This window comes from Mesoplodon bidens (genome assembly GCF_964165515.1).
Source record: "Mesoplodon bidens genome assembly, chromosome: 7".
Taxonomy (NCBI): domain Eukaryota; kingdom Metazoa; phylum Chordata; class Mammalia; order Artiodactyla; family Ziphiidae; genus Mesoplodon; species Mesoplodon bidens.
In genome coordinates, this window is record NC_138164.1 from 56441989 (window position 1) to 56462744 (window position 20756).

A 20756-nucleotide genomic window follows, 5' to 3' on the forward strand; every position below is an offset into this window, starting at 1 on the left:
TTTTCCCAGAGCTGTGTCAGTAGTGCTCAGCAGGAAGCTGAAGAGATACACATATACCTAGTAGTTGCAGTGACAGGGGACATCCTCCTAAAAAAGGATTGAATCTGATCCAGAGTCTCATAGTATCCTAAATGGCTCTGCTGCAGTAAAAATCAGTCATACCGAGAACCAGAAGAATCACAATTCAATAAGAAAAGACAATATATGTGTACTTCAAGATGAAAAGGATGTTAAAATTATCTGGTAAGGATTTTAAGGCAGCCATCAAACAAATGCTTCAATAAGCAATCATTGAAATTCTATTTCTTTGAAATAGAAAAGTTTCAGCAAAGAAATAGAATTATGAAATATAACCAAGGGAAGTTTCTAGATCTGAAAAATATCACTGAAGTTAAAAAGAAACAGTGGGATTAAGCAGAGGTGTTGGCACCGTATGTGTCACAGCCATCAGCATATCTTCAGGGAATGAGTCACTGTGCTTGGGCCTCAAATAGACAAAGCGAGCAAATCCAATAGTGTAGGCACACTACAGTGAGGTGGGAGGAGCAAGTTGAGAAGGCCTTATACCTCCCCTGGGCAGAGGGCATCCTCATAACTATGGACCCATTGAAGACACAGGAAATCACAATGAAAATAAAGCTGCCCACCAACACAATGGCAGAGAACAGAAAAGTAGCCATTTCATGATAGGGAGTATAGTCACAAGCAAGGCAGACCACAGATGAGATGTCGCAAAAGAAGTGTTGGAAGGTGTTAGAGTCACAGAAAGACAAGTTGAATACTATGAGGACAATGCACACAGAAACCAGGAGCCCAGCCACCCAAGCAGCCATCATCCGCTGAAAGCAGATCTTATGGGTCATCAGGATGGAGTAGTGCAGTGGGTTGTGAATAGCAGTGTAATGGTCATAGGACATGGCAGCCATGATGAAGCAGTTATTGCCTGCCAAGCCAAAGAAAAATAACATCTGTGTGGCACACTCAAGAAGAGAAATGGTCTTACTGTCTGATAGCAAGTCCACCAACACGTGGGGGATGATTACCGTAGTGGTACAGGTTTCTGAAAAGGAGAGACCACAGAGGAAAAGCTACATGGGGATGTAAAGGTTGTGACAGAGGTTGATGGCCACCACTATGGACACATTTGCAGCTAGGATGGTAGCTTGGGAGAAGAAAATCTTCACAAAGAGGAGACTCTGTAGGTCTGGGAAACTGGAAAATCCCCACAGAAGGAATGTGCTCACTGTGGTATGATTGCCCATCTTCTCGGTGCACTTCTTGGTAGCAACTCTCTTCCAAAGGTGCAGGGTTATTGAAGTCAGGACTCTGAGATGATTGTAAAATATCCTTGTGCATCAATGTCACTTTAATCAGGGGGACCTGAGCTACCAGGCACCTCTTCATGGGAGAGCCTGAGAAAGTGATGCTAAATGCATTTGACTGAAGTAAAGTTCAGGAGTCAGAGTGATGAGAATAATTCTAGTATGAAAATCTGTATAAATGACATGGAATGGGCCCAAGCATCTTCTTGGATTATACTCACAAAAGCATTCTTACCTCTCTCTTTTCCAACCTGGATCTGCATGTAAGAGGGAAATATGAATAAAATTGCTTTGGACTTTGTGATGCTGCATTTTTCAAATGCTCTTTTAGATATAATGGTAACTTGGTACTCAGGAGTGCTTTATAAACTATTGACTGAATGAATAAAATAATCAAATCATTTAAATCACTTAAAATGAAAATAACATTTTTTTTTAAATTAGGGAGATCAGTGAAATTTTCCAAAAGAACTTTAACTTTCCTTCAATGAAATCCTCTCTCCATCAGTGTTTCACCATGTACTGGCTCTAAAAGTAATAATTGTGACAATGACCTGACCACATAAATGAATTTAACTTGTAACTTCTACTGGGTTCCTATCCTTGGTAATAATTAAAGCTTGAGATTTAAAATATCATTAGTTCTTAATACAAGTCAGTAATTTTAAGTTCTTAATAATTTCTCATTGAAGGTCTTTTCAGATGCCTAACATAATGGTTAATGGATTAGCTTGGCGTCAAAATGATTTTGAAGGCACTGTCTCATTTAGAGTGGCATATTCTGGTCATGATGTTCTAATCAAATTTTGGATTTTTTAGCAAAACCTCCAGGACATTTTCTTGCAGGTATACTTGTTATGAGGTTTGCTTTGAAGTGCAGACCTGAATGGAATAAACTCCAATTCCTCAGATCAATTTTGTAAATCATATTTTTATTTCAACTATTTATTATTCCAATCTTGAAGAGGTAAGGGCAGAAAAATGACATGAAGACACTCCATGGAATTTTGATTTTAACTTCAGTCATTGTTAAAGGTGAAGCGGAAGAAAAATAGTAAGGAATCAGCAGTGGAAAATGAAAGAGTGTGCAAGAGAAAGAAACATAGGCTGGAAATTATTCTGTAGGACTAACAAATCTATTGTGATTTGAAGGGTTGCTGTTTTCTCTTTGCACTGTAGTTATGGGCAAAGAATACAAGAGGGTTCAGGCCAGATAACCAGCACCCACCTAATACCTATAATGTGCCAGACAATATGCTGGGGTTAGACAGATGTCTCATGTCATGCTCACAAGTCTATGTGCTTGGAATTTCATTTTGATTTTATAAAACAAAGTGAGTTTAGAGTGGTTAAGTGACTATAGAAGTCGTGAATTTATTCAACACATACTGACTAAATGCATATGATGGGCCAGGCAATTTTATACATGGGAAACACAAATGGTAACCAGACACATAGGATCTCTGTGATGAAAGAGTGAATGACTATTTTGGTTTGTGGAGTCAAGGAAGCCCTCTCTGAGGAGGCGATGTGCTTAAATGGAAAACAGTGGCAAAAGCAACCAACAGGTGAAGATTAAGGGAGAGAGCATTACTGGCATGTTTCACAGCTAACTCAAAGACCCTAAGGTGGGACATTCATCTGCCTAAGCAGTCTTCAGGCTAGACCCAAATGGCTTGTCTTTGAGACCGCTCCACTCTCTTTCCTCTGGAGGTTTTCCAGTCTGTTTCCTCTAAAGGAAACATTTTTCCATTCTTATTGCTTTAGCTATCACTCACCTTGTATAACTCTGCAATTCTAACCTCTACCATAAAGGAATCTCCAGTTTTCTTTAGCACATTTCCGGACCAAAATGTCCTCCTAGTATTGAATGTAAGATTTTCAGAACAGAATTGGTTGTATTTCCCCCACGTCAGACTTTTCTCCTGTACTTCCTATTTGAGTTAGTTACAGTCATTAGAGAGCTACCGTCAGACCCCAATTTTGATTTCTTCCTCACCTTTATACACATAAATTCACTTCCAAAATTCCAGATGTCCTCCTGCCATCATCTTTTTTGTTGTTTGTTTTTTGTTTTTTTCTCTCTACCATTGTCGTTGACCTATCCAGTAGGGTGAATGTGATGCCTCTGTAGTTTTCTATTAGTCACAAATCTGTTGCATTTTTATTCACTACATCGTTACCAGATATTGGATTCCTAAACAGAGGATATATTAAGTCACTAATAGTGTCAAAAACAGTGAATGACTATACACTGCTTATAGGAGGAAATCCAAATACCCCAGCATAATATTTGATGCTCATCGCAAATGGATCCCTAGACGCTGCTCCTGGCTCAGTTTCCACCACATCCCTCTAAGTAACCCTACACTCAAACCAGACAGTAGTGCCCTCTCTTTTCCAAACACATCATGATCCTTCATGCTGCTGTGCCCTTGCCTGTGGGGTTCCCTCTGCCACAACTTCTCCTCCTCCATTTTGTTTCCTATAGACTTTTACTCATTTTTCAGGACCCAGCTTGGATTACTTTGATTCCTCATCCTCTCTTGTTGTCCACATTTTCTAGATTCCAGGATCCTGAATAAGAAATGTCTCCCGCATTCTACTTCCTCACTCGTGGATTTTTGCCACAGCCTCTACTTTTCCCCTCTCCCAGTCCTTTCCTTCACCTGCTACCAGCTTTTCTACGTCCAATCTACAATCACTGTACATTCCATTTTAGATTTTTAGGTACCTTTTGCTTACAAAGTAGATAATTCTAATAACTTCTAGGCTTCATTGCCTGGTTCAGTTACACCATCTCGTATGTCCTTATGGCTATCCCAAGAGATAAGTGCCATTATCACGACCATGTTTGTAGTGAGGAACCTGTGGCCTAGGGATTTACTTAATTTGCCAGAAGTGATATAGCTGGTAAGTGTACATGTATAACATATACACAGCAAGGCAGTCAAAGTCTAGAGAGCCACTTGCTTGGCTAGTTGATTATAAGGCTTCCCTCAGTGCAACTTCACTAACCGCATTTCTTGCCTCAAACCTCCCCTATATGGGGACCATCCCACTGTTACCAAAAAACAGTTTATCCTTTGTGACTCGTCTACTTTGTACATGTTGTTTTCTATAAGTTGTAGTGTTCTTCTTGCCCTTTTATGACTGCTAAAAACAGCATTCTTAGAAAGACAATTCAAATATCTTCTCCCTCGGAATTCTCCTCGAACCTCCCTATGTGTGTTAGTCATTTCTTCTTTTAGGTTTACATCATTTTATTGTGAGGAGGTTGGGTTTTTTTTGTTTTTGTTTTTGTTTTTTTGCCTGCCATGTGGCATGTGGGATGTTAGTTCCCAAACCACGGAGCGAACCTGTGCCCCCTACAGTGGAAGCATGGAGTCCTAACCACTGGACTGCCAGGGAATTCCCAGGAGGTTGGGTTTTTGTTGTTGTTGTTTGGGTTGTTTTGTGTGTGTGCTTGTGTGCGTATGCTTGACTCCTGTACTACACAGAGCAGAGACTTGTTTTAAAATTTTGTATGCCCCAACTTGCATCCTGAGCCTAGTGATTGTAGAATTTTTACTAAGGTTAGTTGAGAAGCTATAGGGAAAAAAATCCATATTCTCCAGAAAGCCTCCATGCTTATACTTCAGTGCATTTAACCCCTCTTCAATACGCCACTTGTTCTCCTTAGTATTTATTTTGTTTGATGTGTACAAAGCATAGTTGGTTTCTCTCTAAATAGTTTTAAGAATAATGTCACGTAGCATTGTGAACGCATGTATAGATGCTTTCTACATTCTTTCTTTTTAATTTTTTAAAATTTTTCTTGAATTTTATTTTATTTTTCTATACAGCAGGTTCTTATTAGTTATCCATTTTATACGTATTAGTGTATACATGTCAATCCCAAGCTCCCAGTTCATCACACCACCACCATCAACCCCCCACTGCTTTCCCCCATTGGTGTCCATACGTTTGTTCTCTACATCTGTGTCTCAATTTCTCCCTGCAAACCGGTTCATCTGTACCATTTTTCTAGGCTCCACATATATGTGTTAATATATGATATTTGCTTTTCTCTTTCTGACTTACTTCACTCTGTATGACAGTCTCTAGATTCATCCATGTCTCAACAAATGACCCAATTTCATTCCTTTTTATGGCTGAGTAATATTCCATTGTATATATGTACCACAACTTCTTTATCCATTCATCTGTTGATGGGCATTTAGGTTGCTTCCATGACCTGACTATTGTAAATAGTGCTGCAATGAATATCGGGGTGCATGTGTCTTTTTGAATTATGGTTTTCTCTGGGTATATGCCCAGTCATGGGATTGCTGGATCATATAGTAATTCTATTTTTGGTTTTTTAAGGAACCTCCATACTGTTCTCCATAGTGGCTGTATCAGTTTACATTCCCACTAACAGTGCAAGAGGGTTCCCTTTTCTCCACACCCTCTCCAGCATTTGTTGCTTGTAGATTTTCTGATGCTACCCATTCTAACTGGTATGAGGTGATACCTCATTGTAGTTCTGATTTGCATTTCTCTAATAATTAGTGATGTTGAGTAGCTTTTCATGTGCTTCTTGGCCATCTGTATGTCTTCTTTGGAGAAATGTCTATTTAGGTCTTCTGCCCATTTTTGGATTGGGTTGTTTGTTTCTTTAATATCAAGCTGCATGAGCTGTTTATATATTTTGGCAATTAATCCTTTGTCTGTTGATTCGTTTGCAAATATTTTCTCCCATTCTGAGGGTTGTCTTTTCCTCTTGTTTATGATTTCCTTTGCTGTGCAAAAGCTTTGAAGTTTCATTAGGTCCCATTTGTTTATTTTTGTTTTTATTTCCATTACTCTAGGAGGTGGATCAAAAAAGATCTTGCTGTGATTTATGTCAAAGAGTGTTCTTCCTATGTTTTCCTCTAAGAGTTTTATAGTGTCTGGTCTTACTTACATTTAGGTCTCTAATCCATTTTGAGTTTATTTTTGTGTATGGTGTTAGGGAGTGTTCTAATTTCATTCTTTTACATGTAGCTGTCCAGTTTTCCCAGCACCACTTATTGAAGTGACTGTCTTTTCTCCACTGTATATCTTTGTCTCCTTTGTCATAGATTAGTTGACCATAGGTGCGTGGGTTTACCTCTGGGCTTTCTATCTTGATCCATTGATCTGTGTTTCTGTTTTTGTGCCAGTACCATATTGTCTTGATTACTGTAGCTTTGTGGTATAGTCTGAAGTCAGGGAGTCTGATTCCTCCAGCTCCGTTTTTTTCCCTCAAGACTGCTTTGGCCATTTGGGATCTTTTGTGTCTCCATACAGTTTTTAAGATTTTTTGTTCTAGTTCTGTAAAAAATGCCATTGGTAATTTGATAGGGATTGCATTGAATCTGTAGATTGCTTTGGGTAGTATCATCATTTTCACAATATTGATTCTTCCAATCCAAGAACGTGGTATATCTCTCCATCTGTTGGTATCATCTTTAATCTCTTTCACCAGTGTCTTCTAGTTTTCTGCATACAGGTCTTTTGTCTCCCTAGGTAGGTTTATTCCTAGGTATTGTATTCTTTTTGTTGCAGTGGTAAATGGGAGTGTTTCCTTAATTTCATTTTCAGATTTTTCATCATTAGTGTATAGAAATGCAAGAGATTTCTGTGCATTAGTTTTGTATCCTGCAACTTTACCAAATTCATTGATTAGCTCTAGTAGTTTTCTGGTGGCATCTTTAGGATTCTCTATGTATAGTATCATGTCATCTGCAAACAGTGACAGTTTTACTTCTCCTTTTCCAAATTGTATTCCTTTTATTTCTTATTCTTCTCTGATTGCCGTGGCTAGGACTTCCAAAACTGTGTTGAATAACAGCGGTGAGAGTGGACATCCTTGTCTTTTTCCTGATCTTAGAGGAAATGCTTTCAGTTTTTCACCATTGAGAATGACGTTTGCTGTGGGTTTGTCATATATGGCCTTTATTATGTTGAGGTAGGTTCCCTCTATGTCCACTTTCTGGAGAGTTTCTATGATAAATGGGTATTGAATTTTCTCAGAAGCTTTTTCTGCATCTATTGAGATGATCATATGGTTTTTCTTCTTCAATTTGTTAATATGGTGTATCACATTGATTGATTTGCGTATATTGAAGGATCCTTGCATCCCTGGGATAAATCCCACTTGATCATGGTGTATGATCCTTTTAATGTGTTGTTGGATTCTGTTTGCTAGTATTGTGTTGAGGACTTTTGCATCTATATTCATGAGTGATGGTGGTCTGTAATTTTCTTTTTTTGTAGTATCTTTCTCTGGTTTTGGTATCAGGGTGATGGTGGCCTCATAGAATAAATTTGGGAGTGTTCCTTCCTCTGCAATTTTTTGGAAGAGTTTGAGGAGGATAGGTGTTAGCTCTTCTCTAAATGTTTGATAGAATTCACCTGTGAAGCCATCTGGTCCTGGACTTTTGTTTGTTGGAAGATTTTTTTTTTTTTTTTTTTTTTGCGGTATGTGGGCCTCTTACTGTTGTGGCCTCTCCCGTTGCGGAGCACAGGCTCCGGACACGCAGGCTCAGTGGCCATGGCTCACGGGCCTAGCCGCTCTGCGGCATGTGGGATCTTCCCGGACCTGGGCACAAACCCGTGTCCCGTGCATTGGCAGGCGGACTCTCAACCACTGTGCCACCAGGGAAGCCCTGTTGGAAGCTTTTTAATCACAGTTTCAATTTCATTACTTGTGATTGGTCTGTTCATATTTTCTGTTTCTTCGTGGTTCAGTCTTTGAAGGTTATACCTTTCTAAGAATTTGTCCATTTCTTCCAGGTTGTCCATTTTATTGTCATAGAGTTGCTTGTAATAGTCTCTTAGGATGCTTTGTATTTCTGCAGTGTCTGTTGTAACTTCTCCTTTTTCTTTTTTAATTTTATTGATTTGAGTCCTCTTCCTCTTTTTCTTCATGAGTCTGGCTAACAGTTAATCAATTTTGTTTATCTTCTGAATGAACCAGCTTTTAGTTTTATTGATTTTTCTATTGTTTTCTTTGTTTCCATTTCAGTTATTTCTGCTCTGATCTTTATGATTTCTTTCCTTCTGCTAACTTTGGGTTTTGTTTGTTGTTCTTTCTCTAGTTCCTTTAGGTGTAAGGTTAGATTATTTATTTGAGATTTGTCTTGTTTCTTGAGGTAGGCTTGAATAGCTATAAACTTCCTTCTTAGAACTGGTTTTGCTGTATCCCATAGGTTTTGGATTGTCGTGTTTTCATTGTCATTTGTCTCTAAGTATTTTTTGATTTCCTCTTTGATTTCTTCAGTGTTATCTTGGTTATTTAGTAATGTATTGTTTAGCCTCCATGTGTTTGTGTTTTTTACGTTTTTTTCCCTGTATTTCATTTCTAATCTCATAGCGTTGTGGTCAGAAAAGATGCTTGATATGATTTCAATTTTCTTAAATTTACTGAGGCTTGATTTGTGACCCAAGATGTGATCTATCCTGGAGAATGTTCTGTGCGCACTTGAGAAGAAAGTGTAATCTGCTGTTTTTGGATGGAATGTCCTATAAATGTCAATTAAATCTGTGTGGTCTATTGTGTCATTTAAAGCTTCTGTTTCCTTATTTATTTTCATTTTGGATGATCTGTCCATTGGTGTAATTGAGGTGTTAAAGTCCCCCACTATTATTGTGTTACTGTCGATTTCCTCTTTTATAGCTGTTAGCGGTTGCCTTATGTATTGAGGTGCTCCTGTGTTGGGTGCATATATATTTATATTGCTATATCTTACTCTTGGATTGATCCTTTGATCATTATGTAGTGTCCTTCCTTGTCTCTTGTAACATTCTTTCCTTTAAAGTCTATTTTATCTTATATGAGTATTGCTACTCCAGCTTTCTTTTGATTTCCATTTGCATGGAATATCTTTTTCCATCCCCTCACTTTCAGTCTGTGTGTGTCCCTAGGTCTGAAGTCCCTAGGTCTCTCATAGACAGCATATATATGGATCTTGTTTTTGTATCCATTCAGCAAACCTGTGGCCTTTGGTTGGAGTGTTTAATCCATTCACTTTTAAGGTAATTATCGATATGTATGTTCCTATGACCATTTTCTTAATTTTTTTTTTTTTTTTTTTTTTTTTGCCGTACGTGGGCCTCTTACTCTTGTGGCCTCTCCCGTTGCGGAGCCCAGGCTCCAGACGTGCAGGCTCAGTGGCCATGGCTCACGGGCCCAGCCGCTCCGTGGCATGTGGGATCTTCCTGAACTGGGGCATGAACCTGTGTCCCCTGCATCGGCAGGCGGACTCTCAACCACTGTGCCACCAGGGAAGCCCCCTTCTTAATTGTTTTGGGTTTGTTTTTGTAGATCCTTTTCTTCTCTAGTGTTTCCCAGGTAGAGAAGTTCCTTTAGCATTTGTTGTAGAGCTGGTTTGGTGGTGCTGAATTCTTTTAGCCTTTGCTTGTCTGTAAAGATTTTTTTTTTTTTGTAAAGCTTTTGATTTCTCCATCTCAGATTCTCCATCGAATCTGAATGAGATCCTTGCCGGGTAGAGTAATCTTGGTTGTAGGTTCTTCCTTTTCATCACTTTAATTATATCATGCCACTCCCTTCTGGCTTATAGAGTTTCTGCTGAGAAATCAGCTGTTAACCTCATGGGAGCTCCCTTGTATGTTATTTTTCGTTTTTCCCTTGCTGCTTTCAATAATTTTTCCTTGCCTTTAATTTTTGCCAATTCAATTACTATGTGTCTCGGCATGTTTCTCCTTGGGTTTATCCTGTATGGGACTCACTGGGCTTCCTGGACTTGTGTGGCTATTTCCTTTCCCATGTTAGGGAAGTTTTCGACTATAATCTCTTCAAATATTTTCTCAGGTCCTTTCTTTGTCTCTTCTCCTTCCAGGACCCTTATAATGCGAATGTTGTTGAGTTTAATGTTGTCCCAGAGGTCTCTTAGGCTGTCTTCATTTCTTTTCATTCTTTTTTCTTTATTGTGTTCTGCAGCAGTGAATTCCACCATTCTGTCTTCCAGGTCACTTATACCTCAGTTATTCTGCTATTGATTCCTTCTAGTGTACTTTTCATTTCAGTTATTGTATTGTTCATCTCTGTTTGTTCGTTCTTTAATTCTTCTAGGTCTTTGTTATACATTTCTTGCATCTTCTCTATCTTTGCCTCCATTCTTTTTCTGAAGTCTTGGATCATCTTCACTATCATTATTCTGAATTCTTTTTCTGGAAGATTGCTTATCTCCACTTCATTTAGTTGTTTTTCTGGGGTTTTATCTTGTTCCTTCATCTGGTACATAGCCCTCTGCTTTTTCATCTTGTCTATCTTTCTGTGAATGTGGTTTTTGTTCCACAGACGGCAGGATTGTAGCTCTTCTTGCTTCTGCTCTCTGCCCTCTGGTGGATGAGGCTATCTAAGAGGCTTGATGGGAGGGACTGGTGGTGGGTAGAGCTGACTGTTGCTCTGGTGGGCAGAGCTCAGTAAAACTTTAATCCACTTGACTGTTGATGGGTGGGGCTGGGTTCCCTCCCTGTTGGTTGTTTGGCCTGAGGCAACCCAACACTGGAGCCTACCTGGGCTCTTTGGTGGGGCTAATGACAGACTCTGGGAGCGCTTACGCCAAGGAGTACTTCCCAGAACTTCTGCTGCCAGTGTCCTTGTCCCCACGGTGAGCCACAGCGCCCCCTCTCCTGCCTCTGCAGGAGACCCTCCAAGACTAGCAGGTAGGTCTGTTTCAGTCTCCCCTGGCGTCACTGCTCCTTCCCCTGGGTCCTATGTGCACACTACTTTGTGTGTGCCCTCCAAGAGTGGAGTGTCTGTTTCCCCCAGTCCCGTGAAAGTCCTGCAATCAATTCCCACTAGGCTTCAAAGTCTGATTCTCTAGGAATTCCTCCTCCTGTTGCCGGACCCCCAGGTTGGGACGCCTGATGTGGGGCTCAGAACCTTCACTGCAGTGGGTGGACTTCTGTGGTATACGTGTTCTCCAGTTTGTGAGTCACCCACCCAGCAGTTATGGGATTTGATTTTACTGTGATTGTGCCCCTCCTACCATCTCATTGTGGCTTCTCCTTTGTCTTTGGATGTGGGATATCTTTTTTGGTGAGTTCCAGTGTCTTCCTGTCAATGATTGTCCAGCAGCTAGTTGTGATTCTGGTGTTCTTGCAAGAGGGAGTGAGAGCTCATCCTTCTACTCCGCCATCTTGGTTCCTCCTCTATGCTCCCTATTATAGGAGCAGTTATGGCAATTGTGTCTTATTTGATGCCACAGAAAGTGAAACATATTGTCCAGGCCAGAAAGTAATAGTCCTCTTTTCTTTGTTCCAAGTTTAGAGGGGGAGAGGGGAAATACGCTTTATTCATTAAACAAACATGTATTAAATACTGGTATGTATTTACTTTTTTTCTTTGCTGAGTCATGCATTTATTTATTTATTTAAACTAATTTCATCCCTGGTTTCCTACTCTTTTGCCTGTCTTTTTTTATTGTTAAACTGTAGTTGATTTACAACGTTGTGTTAGTTTCAGTTGTACAACTTCAGATTCTTTTCCATTATAAGTTATTACAAGATATTGAATATAGTTCCATGTGCTATAAGGGAAATCCTTGTTGTTTTCTATTTTATATATAGTAGTATGTATCTTTTAACCCCATACTCCTAATTTATCCCTTCCCTTCCCCCTTTGGTAACCATAAGTTTGTTTTCTGTGTCTGTGAGTCTGCTTCTGTTTTATAAATAAGTTGATTTGTATTTTTTTTAGATTCTAAATATGTGATATCATATAATACTTGTCTTTCTCTTTCTGACTTACTTCACTTAGTATGATAATCTCTAGGTCCATCCACGTTGCTGCAAATGGCATTATTTCTTTCTTTTTTATGTCTGAGTAATATTCCATTGTGTGTGTGTGTGTGTGTGTGTATATATTATATATATATACACACACACATATATATATATATATATCACATCTTCCTTATCCATTCATCTGTCAGTGGACATTTAGGTTGCTTCCATGTCTTGGCTATTGTGAATAGTGCTGCTATGAACATAAGGGTGCATGTATCTTTTCGAATTAGAGTTTTCATCTTTTCCCAATATTGTGCAGGACTGGAATTTCTGGATCATATGGTAACTCAATTTTTAGTTTTTTAAGGAACTTTCCAGCTATTTTCCATAGTGGCTGCACCAATTTACATTCCCATCAACAGTGTAGGAGGGTCCCCTTTTCTCCACCACCTCTCCAGTGTTTATTATTTGTGGACTTTTTAATGACGGCCATTCTGATTGCCGTGAGGTGATATCTCATTGTAGTTTTGATTTGCAATTCTTTAATAATTAGCTAATGTGGAGCTATTTTTCATGTGCCTATTGGCCATCTGTATGTCTTCTTTGAAGAAATGTCTACTTGGGTCTTCTACCCATTTTTTTTTTTTCTTTTTGTGGTACGCAGGCCTCCCACCGCTGCGGCTTCTCCCGTTGCGGAGCACAGGCTCTGGACGTGCAGGTCCAGTGGCCACGGCCCACAGGCCCAGCTGCCCCGCGGCATGCGGGATCCTCCCGGACCGGGGCACAATGGCAGGCGGTCTCCCAACCACTGCACCACCAGGGAAGCCTTTCTACCCATTTTTGATTGGGTTATTTGGTTTTTTGATATTGAGTTGCATAAGCTGTCTGTATATTTTGGAAATTAAGCTCTTGTTGGTGGCATCATTTGCAAATATTTTCTCCCATTCCATAGGTTGTCTTTTCATTTTGTTTGGTTTCCTTTGCAATACAAAAGCATAATTTTGATTACGTGCCATTTGTTTATTTTTGCTTTTATTTCTATTACCTTGGGAGACTGAACTAAGAAAATGTTACTGCAATTTATGTCTGAGAATGCTTTGCCTATGTTCTTTCTAGGATTTTTATGGTGTCATGTCTTATATTTAAATCTTTAAGCCATTTTGAGTTTGTGTGTGTGTGTATGGTGTAAGAGAGTGTTCTAACTTCAGTGATTTACATGGGGCTGTCCAGCTTTCCCAATACCACTTGCTGAAGAGACTGTCTTTTCTCCATTGTACCATCTTTCCTCCTTTGTCAAAGATTAATTGACTAGACGTGTGGGTTTATTTTTGGGCTGTCTATGTTTGTTCCATTGATCATATGGCTGTTTTTGTGCTCAAACCATGTGGTTTTGATTACTGTAGCTTTGTAGTATTGTCTAAAGTCTGGGAGGGATGTGCCTCCAGTTTTGTTCTTTTTCCTCAGAGTTGCTATATCAATTCTGGGTCTTTTGTGGTTCCATATAAATTTTACGATTATTTGTTCTAGCTCTGAGAAAAATGTCATGGGTAATTTGATAGGGATCACATTAAATCTGTAGATTGCCTTGGTAGTATGGCCATTTAATCAATATTAATTATTGCAATCCAAGAGCATGGGATATCTTTCCATTTCTATCATCTTCAATTTCCTTTATCAATGTTTTAGTTCTTTGCATATAGGTCTTTCATATCCTTGGTTAGGTTTATTCCTAAGTATTTTTTTGATGCAATTTTAAATGGGATTTTTTTTTTAACTTTCTGATATTTCATTGTTAGTATAAAGAAATGCAACAGTTTTCTGCATATTAATCTTGTATCCTGCTACCTTGCTGAATTCATTTATTAGTTCTAATAGTTTTTCTGTGGAGTCTTTATGGTTTCTATAGAGTATCATGTCCTCTGCATACAATGACAGTTTTACCTCTTCCCTTCCAATTGGGGTACCTTTTATTTCTTTTTCCAATTGCTGTGGCTAGAGCTTCTAATACTATGTTGAATAGAAGAGATGAGAGTGGGCATCGTTGTTTTGTTCTAGAATTTAGTGGGAAGGCTTTCAGCTTTTCAGCCTTGAGTATTATATTAACTGTGGGTTTGTTGTAAGTGGTATTGGTATGTATTGATACTATCACAATGCTAGGTGATGTGGCTATATCTTAATGGGTCTTGAAATGTATTGAAAGAGACAGTGAACAACATTTAGCACATGTCCCATTTAAGTAAATGACAGAGAAAACAATTTAATTGGAAATAATTAGTCAGTGCATCTAGAAAGAAGACAAGGGAAGCTTCCTGGGGGAAGATGTCACTCCATTTACTCACTGAACTCTCATGACATAAACTTTTATATTTACCATATTTTGCTCCAGGTAGGATACGAAATGGTAAAATAGTCCTCTGCTCTGACTAGTATAGAAGTCATATATGTTAAAATGTCATCCTAATACAATCAGACATGCACACAGAACTCATAAACTCAATCAGTGATTGAAGATGATTTTTTAGGAAGGTGACTTTTTTTTGTAGAATTCCATTTTAATAAAATTCAAAAGCAATCAAGATGAAACTGTATTTTTTCTGTAACATATATATGTGTAATGAAATTATTTTATTGAATGAAACATTCTTTAAATTCTGTAGTGCTTTTCAGTTTTAAAAGTTTCACACATGTGATTTCGTATAATCCCATAATAAGCCTTTTCCCTGCCCTTACCCCTTTATTGCCCCGCCTCCCTTCCCTCTCTGCACTGGTAACCACTAGTTTGTTCTCTATATCTGTAAGTCAGCTGCTTTTTTGTTTTATTCACTACTTTGTTGTATTTTCAGATTCCACATACAAGTAATATCATACAGTATTTGTCTTTCTCTGTCTGACTTATTTCAGTTAACATAACGTTCTCAAAATCCATCCATGTTGCTGCAGATGGCAAAATTTCATTCTTTTTTGTGGATGAGTAGTATTCCATTTGTGTGTGTGTGTGTGTGTGTGTACATATATATATATATATATATGGTGTGTATACATGTGTGTTTCCATTCATCTGTTGATGGATACTTAGGTTTCTTCCATACCTTGGAAATAGTAAATAATACTATGAACACTGGAGTGCATGTGTCTTTTTGAATTAGCGTTTTTGGGGTTTTTTGGGTTTTATACCCAGGAGTGGAATTGTTGGGTCATATGGCTGTTCTCTTTTTAGTTTTTTAAGAAACTTCTAGGGCTTCCCTGGTGGCGCAGTGGTTGAGAGTCCGCCTGCCGATGCAGGGGACACGGGTTCGTGCCCCGGTCTGGGAGGATCCCGCATGCCGCGGAGCGGTTGGGCCCGTGAGCCATGGCCGTTGGGCCTGCGCGTCCGGAGCCTGTGCTCCGCAACGGGAGAGGCCACAACAGTGAGAGGCCCGCATACAGCAAAAAAAAAAAAAAAAAAAAAAAAAAAAAGAAACTTCTATACTGTTTTCCCCAGTGGTTGCACCAATTTACATTTAGGGAGGTGACCTTTAAACTGGGTTTGAAACAAAGACTGTGGTTTAAGAAGCAGGGGGGAAGAACACTGCAAATAGAGAAACAATGTGTGCACAGTAGGAGAGCCACCAAGGGGCATTCCATGCTTGGGAGATGATGGGATGCTTTCCATGTAGAGGAGGTTGGTGGCAGAAGATGAGATGGACAGGTAAACCTTGAATGCCATGCTAGGGCACTTGCACTTGCAGGGACTCTTTAACTTTACTAGTTAAGAAGGTGTTCTCCCAAGTGACTCTGCCTGGGTATAAATACCAGCTCCTCCTTTAACAAACTTTATCACCTTCACAAATTAAGTAACTCCCTAAGCCATAGTTTCCTTATTTCAAACATGAACACAATACTACTATTTATCCCGTAAGGTATTTAAGAGAATAAATGAGAGAGATGGTCTGATTACATTGGCTATCTTGATATTCTTTAAATATGTCAAGCTCATTCCCACCATGGGGTCTTTGCAGTAGTGTTTCCTGTGAGTGTCATGTTTTACCCCTAGATCTTATATGGTGCATGCTTATCAATTCTAGTCGCAAAGTAAATATCAGTTCCATAGAAAAGGCTTTCCTGACTCTACAACTGGAAGTAGCCACCTAGTCCCACACTCTCATATCACTTTCCTTTCATTCTCTTCATGGCATTTTTCTCAGTCTGAGATAGGAGAGGTCATATGTGTCTTATCACATGTTATATTTCCCATCAGAGAATTGACTAATACATCATAGACATTAACTAAATATTTTTGGAATTAATTTATTGACTTTGCATAGTCAGTTAAGCAACCTGTACCTTGGTTTCAATTTTTGTAGCATCAGGATTGAAATACCTACCACACAGAATTGTTGGGAGAAAACTAGTGAGAAAATTCTATCAAACACACAGCGTATTGTCCAGTATATTTCAGATTTTGAATAAATACTGGTTACCTGCATCACTGCCTTGTAAATTTTTTCCAGTATTTCAGTACATAAAGAACACACAGACTTTCCAGATAAAGGTATATTTTCTCTTTTCTTCAAGCTTTGTGGATCCTACAAAATACGTTCCAGTGTTGTCTCTACCAGTCTTTCCCCAACCTACAACTCCACACCAATGTCTTCTCACTGTTTTCCTTTCATTCCCTGGTGCCTGAAACCAAGCTCTGTCTTGTTGGGAAACTCTGTATGTTACTTTCATGCTCTCATCTCAAACACAGAGTGGATATTTTAACAATGGATGAAAACGACCTGAGGAAGTTGAGTTCTTAAAAGAGCTGTGCTGCAAAGAAGTCCTATTCGATACCAGTATATCAGCTAGATTTATCCTGGAAGTTTTCCTGAAAGCTCAAGAATTGGTCAGAACATCATGAACCAAATGAGCTATTCAGGATGGGAATAGTCTATCCATAACCATTTTAAAATAATTAATTAATTAATTAATTTTGGGCTGTGTTGGGTCTTCGTTTCTGTGCGAGGGCTTTCTCTAGTTGTGGCAAGTGGGGGCCACTCTTCATCGCAGTGCACGGGCCTCTCACTATCACGGCCTCTCTTGTTGTGGAGCGCAGGCTCAGTGGTTGTGGCGCACAGGCTTAGTTGCTCCGTGGCATGTGGGATCCTCCCAGACCAGGGCTCGAACCCGTGGCCCCTGCATTAGCAGGCAGATTCTCAACCACTGCGCCACCAGGGAAGCCCCTATCCATAACCATTTTGCTTCCAAGATCTGACTGAATGACAGACAATTATTGAAAAACTCCACTTCAACTCATTGTTATGTACAGAAAATAGTACACATTTCAAAATGGTAAATTCACTTATTAAGTCATTGGCATAATTGTCAGCCAAGCAGCCACTGCCTTCTGGAGAGCACCTCTGAAGATATAATTATTTTCCAAGAATGTTTGGAAGCCATTCGAAAAATTTTCCTTACTTCTCTTTAAGGTAGTATTGATTCAGTCAACATTGTTAAGTACTTATGTATGCCAGGCTGTGATTAGACCACACGTAAACATTGTATACCCTTTACTCCTCATACTCCTCTAGGTGAGAAAATGAACTTTTTTATTTCATATTTCCCTCGTTCATTCAGATTCTGACTGTAGAAGATAGAAAGGGGTAATAAATTAGGGGGTTCCCAGAATATATTTGGAGCTACTGTATGGCATTTACATACATTCTCCTATGAGAATCTTTTTTTTCATCACTGAGTCCTGACCTGAAATTCAGCCAGGTACATTTAACTTCCATTTCTCAGGCTTTCTCATTAAGAGTTGTCTGTCAGTGTCCTCGATTAAAGGCCAGGTGACGTCAGTGCTTTCTACAATCTTATCAGAGTTTTGACCCCAAGAAGCTCTGCACCTTTGGAGGAGAGTTGTTATGTGCACCAGGAGGATGGACAGTCATACCACAGTGAGCACATTCCTTCTGTGGGGATTTTCCAGTTTTCCAGACCTGCAAGATCTCTCCTTCGTGATGATTTTCTTCTCCCATGTGACCATCCTAGTTGCAAATGTGTCCATAATGGTGGCCATCAAGCTCAATCACAATCTTCACACCCCCATGTACATTTTCCTCTGTGGTTTGTCCTTTTCAGAAACCTGTACCACTATGGTAATCATCCCCCGCATGCTAGTGGACTTGCTATCAGAAAGCAAGACCATTTCTCTTCCTGAGCGTGCTACACAGATGTTTTTCTTCTTTGGATTGGGAGCTAACAACTGCTTACTCTTGGCTGCCACGTCCTATGACCATTACACTGCTATTCACAACCCGCTGCACTACACCATCCTGATGACCCATAAGATCTGCTTTCAGCTCATGACAGCTTCTTGTGTTACTGGGATTGTGGTGTCACTGTGCATTGTCCTTGTAGTATTCAACTTGTCGTTCTGTGACTCCACCATCAAGCACTTTTTTCGTGACATTACATCTGTAGTCTCCCTTGTCTGTGATTACACCTTTTTTCAGAAAATGGTTCTTCTTGCCTTCACTGCCTTTGTTTTTGTGGGGAGCTTTATTTTCATTATGATTTCCTGTGTCTTCATTGGGTCCATAGTTAAGAGGATGCCATCTGCCCAGGGGAGGTATAAGGCCTTCTCAACTTGCTCCTTCCACCTCACTGTGTTGTGCATACACTATGGATTTGCTGGCTTTGTCTATCTGAGACCCAAGGACAGTGACTCATTCCGTGAAGATATGCTGATGGCTGTGACATATACAGTACTGACACCTCTGCTTAATCCCATTGTTTACAGTCTAAGAAACAAACATATGAAAATATCCCTAAAGAAAGTACTAGGCAATATATGTAGGTTTTCCCCTAGATGGTAAATAAAAGAGCTCTGAACACTTTTTAAAATTTTTACAGAGCATTGATAATTAAAGTGGAGAAAGTGGAGTACTTCCAATAAAAATCATCACGTTGTATACAAAGCAATTAAAGTGTGTTCTAACTGCCTGAAATGCTCTGGTCTCACTTCTTTCTTACTATGAAACCAGATGTAGTTGTAAAATATTTTAAAATGAGATAAAATATTCTAAAATATTATTACATATATATGTACATATACAGATATACACATCCATGCATACACACATGCACATATGTATGTAGTAAATGTATCAAAAATGTTTTAGAATACTCTATTTTCATAATTTTGGTTTCCTTTGGAGAAGGAAGAAAATGATATTAAAAAGGAAAAGAAGAAAGAAGGAAAGAGAGAGGGAGAGAGAGACAGCGAAAGAAAGAGAAGGAGGGGAAAGAGAAAGATCACTGATTTACTTAATCAAAAAAGGAGAAAGCACAAACACACAAATTTAGTGTTGAAATGAGTGAAAGACCACAATGCAGAGAAATTTCAAAACATTTTTTATTTTTTAATTTATTTTTTTACATCTTTATTGGAGTATAATTGCTTTACAGTGGTGTGTTAGTTTCTGCTTTATAACAGTGAATATATGAATATACATATACATATGTTCCCTTATCTCTTCCCTCTTGCGTCTCCCTCCCTCCCACGCTCCCTATCCCACCCTCAAAACATTTTAAGAAAATACCTGTTTAACTCTATTCAAAGAAACATGGAAACTAGCTGGGAATGGATGAATTTCTGAAAAAAAAATAAAATGATGAAAGTTACTGCAGAAGAAATATGCATTTTTAACATACCAAATTCCAGGAATAATATAGACGTCTGTCAAAGAGCTATTCTTTCCAGCCCCCAACAAAGGAGTAGACTAGATGGTTTCATAATGAACTTCCACAAAAATCAAATAATTCAAATGTTGTTTGAGTTACAGCATAGACAAAGATAAATAGCTTGGAATTTTTGAAAGCCACAGAGGTGGAAGGTGCTATAAATAACTGAATCTAATCGAGGCCATTGTCGTAAGGTTCTCACGTGGATACTTAGGGAGATGCTGTAGGGAGCGCTTGGCATTTTGAGGTCACATTGTCTAATGGTAGATCCGTATGGTGAGCGATGTTACCAATGCTGTGGCAGGACTGAGGGACCGAGATGGGAGAAAGAATCAAGGGGCTGGTGGCAAAGTCTTTAATAAATGAGAAGAAACTGGGTGGTCAGTAAAAGACTCTGAAAACAGTAGTATATTGTTTCATATCTGGATAGTATTTGTGTCAGTGAGTGAAATGTTTTGTCATGCAGATTGCCAATAAATGATTTCGAAATATGGTAAGGAGCTAGGAGAATGTCAACATTGTGTGCAGGTATCTGTAGAATAGGAGTGAGCAGCTTCTCTTCAATATTGCTGAGAAGCATATGTGCCCTCCTCGGACAACTAGGTTTGGTTAAGATGGAGAGGTGGAGCATGTACTCTGGGAAAAGTTGATGGGTGGAATAGAAAGGAGATTCCAGAATGAAAGTAAAACATATAGGAGAAACCCCAGCAAACAAAGAGAATTTCAAAGAGATGAAGCCGAGAGCTGTGAATAAGTGAATACTGGCGGAGAGAGTTCCCAAAAGGCTTGCAGCTGAGATTCAAATCATAGCTCCATTGACTATAGGTGGTGTCGGAGCCTATTGGGTCTACAGTTCTCATTCTTTGCTCAGCATTGAATTAAAGTTTGGCTAGAGGTTCTGTGACCAACCATTTCATAAACTTCACCATTCCATTTTCACAAATGTCCTTGTTTAGTGTAAAAGTA

The 20756-nt window shown here is 39.1% G+C and overlaps 1 protein-coding gene and 1 pseudogene across 2 annotated transcripts; one reads left to right on the forward strand and one right to left on the reverse strand.

Annotated features, from left to right (window-relative positions):
* Positions 1-391: 391 nt before the first annotated feature.
* On the reverse strand, positions 392-1262 carry LOC308620779 (olfactory receptor 10Z1-like; annotated as a pseudogene). The gene has a single exon. The product of its transcript is annotated as an olfactory receptor 10Z1-like (transcript).
* Positions 1263-17983: 16721 nt separating this feature from the next.
* On the forward strand, positions 17984-18922 carry LOC308620450 (olfactory receptor 10T2-like; the record flags this gene model as incomplete). The annotated part of the gene is made up of 1 exon (XM_081240019.1): positions 17984-18922. One exon carries the CDS (start codon positions 17984-17986, stop codon positions 18920-18922), a length of 939 nt encoding a protein of 312 aa, XP_081096145.1.
* Between the last annotated feature and the right edge of the window lie 1834 nt (positions 18923-20756).